The 5,068-nt window shown below is 47.7% G+C and overlaps 1 protein-coding gene across 1 annotated transcript; it reads right to left on the bottom strand.

Moving 5' to 3' along the window:
* Positions 1–3,162: 3,162 nt before the first annotated feature.
* Positions 3,163–4,038, bottom strand: Otud6a (OTU deubiquitinase 6A). Its single transcript, XM_038315951.1, has one exon. The coding sequence runs from the start codon at positions 4,036–4,038 to the stop codon at positions 3,163–3,165; it is 876 nt and encodes a 291-aa protein (XP_038171879.1).
* Between the last annotated feature and the right edge of the window lie 1,030 nt (positions 4,039–5,068).

Below are 5,068 nucleotides of genomic sequence, written 5' to 3'. Positions count from 1 at the left end.
TCCTGGTCCTATTTGAGTTCCCTTTCCTACCTTGTGCCTTCTCTGTACCAATAGGCAGGCCATTCACCTGTCGGGCCCTTTCTGCAGACCTTTTCTTCTTTAACAGTCGGGGTCAGCTTCCCTGTCCTTGGGCTCCTCATTAAGCTGGGCATCCTTCCGTTGTCCAGCCTTTCACTAAGTCAGCCCTCTCTCTCTACCCTATGATCCCTTTCCCAGCCAAGGCCTCCCCTCCTTCCCCCGCCCAGAGCTATGTCCCTCCGCTTCCATACCCAGCTGGGTCCCTTTCCCTAGCCTATTACTTCTTACCAATGACCTTCGCCTTTGCTTTGCTACTCCTGTACCCTAGCTCCTCTGCCCACCTGAGCCTGCATCCTTATATACACCCCAGACTAAGACAGGCTCTTTTCTCCCTCCATAACCTTTCATAGGATAACAGCTTCTCCAGTCTGTGTCCCTTGCCAAACTAGGACTCCTTCTTAACCCAGGTCTAATTCTCCAACGGGAACCCCAGATGCCTTTATCCCCTTCTTGGGATATCTTCCTCTCCGCAACACTGTTTTCCCCAAGCTGTGTCCCTGGATCAGCCTGCACCAACCGTTCAAGCTTTGTGGTGCCTTTACCTGTCAGAATCCTTTATCCAGTACCCCCCACCCCGTTCCAAGCTGATTGGTTACTTAGCCAATGCTTCTTTCCCCAGGAAGGCCTCATCTCATCCCAGAAACCCCTCTTCAGAAAGTGTCCTGTCCCTAGCAGGTGCCCCTAGCCTAACCAGGCTGCCTGTCCTGATCATTTCTTTCCCCATTCAAGAACCATGGGCTCACTCGTCATCTGCTACGCCCATCCAACCTGGGCTCTTCAGTGACTTGGTTAATTTCCAGCCCTTTCCTCCGCCCACAGCTGGGAAGCCTTCCCTGGGAAGCTCAGTTTCTAGCCTTATTATCCAAACAGTCCCACCCTTTCCAGGACCCCTTCCCTAGAATATGGTTTAGTTTCCATCCTGCCTCCCTTCCCAAACCTGGCCCCCGTCCCATCTTTTTCTTTCCCTGTATAACTCACCCCAACTGACTCACCTCTCCTACCAAGAATCCTCCACCGGCCAGTGTCTGTGTCTGTGACCTGTAGCCAGGCCTCCTTGCCCATCACGGTGTGCTGCCTCTAGTCAGTCAGGGCCACTGTCCATCAATATGCCGCTGTCTTAGCTGAACAGACCCCCTCCCCCCGCTCTACATAGCCCACCCCACCAAGTACCCTCACTCACGTCCTTAGGCAGGCCCCTTCCCTAGAGCCTGTCCTTGTGGTCTAGTCTACCTGAGCATCTTTAAAACAAAACAAAACAAATACACTCAAAAAACCTCTTGATGGCCTGCTTCTTATCTTTCCCACCTATTCGGCTTCAACTGCAGCCTCTGAAGGCTTCCCCTAGGCTGTCTCTGTCCTCAGCCTTCACCCTACTTCCCAGCCAGGTCTTCCTCTGTAGATAACATCTCTTTTCAAGTACATTTTTGCCTCCCCTCCAAAGCTTGGCCCCTCTTCCTCCGTAACTCCCAAACCCAGTGTCCCTGTCCTATAATGGGCTCTTTTCCCATAATGTACCCAATACTGTGGTTTTTATTTTCAGACACTGACTAGTTGAAACTTCTTGTTTCCATAGCTGGAGCTGTCTATCAGGATTTCCCCATTTGGATTTTGAAAACATCCAGAAGTAGGCTATAGTAGCATTTCTTCCCCTCCTGCAACATAGCCTGGCCTGGCTGAGGGCTCTTTATCAAGCAGCAGAGACTACTAGAGGAAGCCCTTTCATGTTTCACCGAGTGAAACATCAGCCTAGGGCATCCTTAGAGTAAATTCCTCCCAAATTCCAGCCTGGGAAACACTTAATTCCAGGCTGCCACCAAGGCTACAGGTGTGTTACCCAAAGCCTCATCTGTCCCCTCCTACCTCCAACCGGCTCCTATTCTTAGGAGCCCTTTACTGAAGGCCATCTGGGTTACAAACTTCATACAGACGGAGTTAGCGACCCAAGAAATGCAAAGCAAGTATTTCAAATGCTGCTTTTATCTTTTAACACATTGCACAATTGGTTTTAAACATTTTTGAACTGACATGTATTATTTGGGAACATTTGGAAGGGACAAAGGTTTTTCAAAATGAATTTAAGTAACTTCACTGAAATACAGGACCTTATGACTAACCTTAGAAATTACGCAAATCATTCCATCCCGCTCTTCTTTTGGCATATTCAGGACACCAACACATCTTTAACAAACACAGAGCTGGATTGTTTACTGTTTTCTTTTACATAAAGCTGCATCAACTACTGCAGAATTTCCAAAAATTGCTTTCAGTCTTTTTCTCCTAAGTAAAGTCACTAAGTTCAGATCTTCCACATCTTCGAGGTAACCCTTACTTGGCCTATTGGCTCATTTAAACTGAATTTCTGTATCTAACAGTTACGCTTAGCTTTTAAATTTGAAAACATATTTTTAAGAGCTCAGAAAACATCGAGCAACTAAAATCCATTTGCAGCTTTACAAGTTTGAATGAAAAACAAAACAATCAAATTACTACTGGAAGACTTGCTCGTAACCCAGGCATTGGAACGTCGGTTAAAAGCAAACCAAATGGCCAGCTGTGGCATTTTTTTTTTTCTGGAAAAAAACAATGAAAAACACTCATACATCACTTCAGCCACACAAACTCCTCTTTTATCAAGTGATTTGATAGATACATAGGGAAAAAATCCCACAAACTGAACCTTTCTGCTAAACTCATTCATGCCCATGTAAACAATAAGCAAAGTCCAACATTTCCATTTTCAGACTAACATTAATTGAAGCCTGAAGAAGACAAAGGTACCTCAGGGCCAAATGAAGTTAGACTCAATGAAACCTAAGTCTCTTGGTTGTCCCAAGGAGGTATTCTTCCGTCCTTAAGCCTTCACCCCAAAGAAGACACAAATAACTGAGTCAGAAAACAATGCAAACAAAATGAGGCAGGACTTGGAAGGGTCAGATTTCAAGATTTAAGTAAATCAGCTAAGGAAAAAAGCAACTGTTCTTACTGAGAAATGCCATAGGCGTTTCAGCTTTCCCAGGATCTGCAGGTGTCAAGCATGGCAGAAACATGGCGCATAGAGCCGAGGTTCGTGACTGCTGGAAACTTTTAGAACAGGCGTGGCGCCATGGCTCCCGCGGAGGTGCCTGGGGTCTCAATGGGCTTCACTGAGTTGTAGTGCTCTCCGAACTCACAGGCATAGTGCAGATAGACCAGTGTGATAGGCTTCCGATTGTACTCCTCCCCGATGACAATGATGGGCGAGTTGGCCTGTACCACCTCGATGGGGGTCTGCAGGACATGCGACATGGCTCTCAATTCCAGCTGGCCGCCCCACAATGCCCTGCTCACGATGTCATCGCAGTACCTCAGGAAGTCTTCACGGGTGTAGAAGTTGCCGGCCTCGGGCTCGGTAAAGAAAGGTAAGAAGTCATCAATGTGTTTCTTCATATAGTAGGCCGTGCGGTAGCGCAGGCTCTCCACAGTCACCGAGAACACCAGCTGGTCCTGGATGGCACGGTACATGCAATGGCCGTCGGCAGGGATGGGCTTCATCTCCAGATTTTTAGCCGCCAAAATGGCAGCGATCTTCTCTTCCTCCTCACGGCGGAAGGTGGCCAGCTCTTCGTTCTGGGCCACTGGGATCCTCTCCGGGTGTTGTCTCTGCAGGTTAGCTCTTCGCTCACGCCTTTTCTGGGACCTCGTTGGGCGTGGAGGCACATTCTCAAGGTTCATCTTTGTGAGGTTGGCTGTAATAGATTCCACGCTGGTGTCATGCTCTTCTTGAAATTTCTCCAGTTCTTGACGGTGCCTCCGCTCCATCTCGGCCCTGAGGCGGGCAGTATCAGCAAGCAAACGCTTTCTTCTGTTCCTGTCATCTTTAGGGACAGAACTTTCGAGAGCCTGGATGTGAGCTTGCAGCTCTCTTCTTTCGCGATAGTGGCGGCGGATCACCCGTTGGAATTCGGTCTCGGCGTCATCCATTATCGCAGTGGAAACTGAGAATTGAAGTTTGGAGGAAACTGGAACAGTTCAAATCACCAGACAGCCTCACAGAACCGCTGCCGGAGGGACCAGACAGCCTCACAGAACCGCTGCCTGAGGAAGCTGCAGCACTCTGCCTCCTTCTGAGGCTGTTCCCGGCATCCTAGTAACAGCCCTCCCTGCTATTGGCTGCTGCCTCAGGGCCACGCCCCCAGCCACGCCCGGCTTTGTGACTGGCTTTTGAGAGCCCTTAAGTATGTTCTCAGTAGACCCCGTAGCACCTCACGCCTCTGGTTTTTTTAAACCGACTTCAACAGTCGCTCCTAGGAGCCTGCCTTTATTACAATGTGTGCCATAATTGGGCTCGTAGAATTTTTAGTCACTCTTACTGCCTACTTCTTTTCCAAGTTTTGACAGAACACAGGCACAGGCCATGCTTGATAACCACATAATAAATATTATCAGTTAAATACGTTCTGACCTGAACTTGGCATTTCTCTTTGTGTCTAAGAGGCAGTGTGGCGTTCTCTGGTTTTTCAGGTCTCTTGACCTGAAACTCTTAATCTTCGTGTATCAGAACAAAGACACTTCCTTATATTTCTGGGAACACAGAGTCTTTTTAATTTATGTTTCAAACCCGATGAGTCTCATCTCAGGGCAAGACGACAGCAACTGCCCTCTTCAGAGGCACGCACTACAAATAAGTGGATCTCTTGGCTTGTGCTAACAGAAATCATCCAAATACCCCTTCTTCTGGGCCCCCGTCTCCCTACAAGGGCTCTCTTGAATAAATCTCCAGGAAGCATCATGAGCCAGTGTTCATCAGGTTACTCTTCCCGATTGCTTTCAAAAAGTTTGTTTCAAAAGATTGCTGCAAAAGGTCTGTGGGGAAAAAAATCGAACCATTTTCAAATATGCTTTTATTGTATGATAATCAGTATTTTTGATTTTAGAGTTCCCAACCTGGCATTTAGATGCTGCTCATTCCTCACTTGAGAACCAGGTTTGTTAACACAAGTCTGTAACCCTG

This window comes from Arvicola amphibius, chromosome X (genome assembly GCF_903992535.2).
Source record: "Arvicola amphibius chromosome X, mArvAmp1.2, whole genome shotgun sequence".
NCBI classification, from domain to species: Eukaryota; Metazoa; Chordata; class Mammalia; order Rodentia; family Cricetidae; genus Arvicola; species Arvicola amphibius.
The sequence above is the reverse complement of the archived record's forward strand: the minus strand, read 5'-3'. Positions and strand labels throughout refer to the sequence as shown.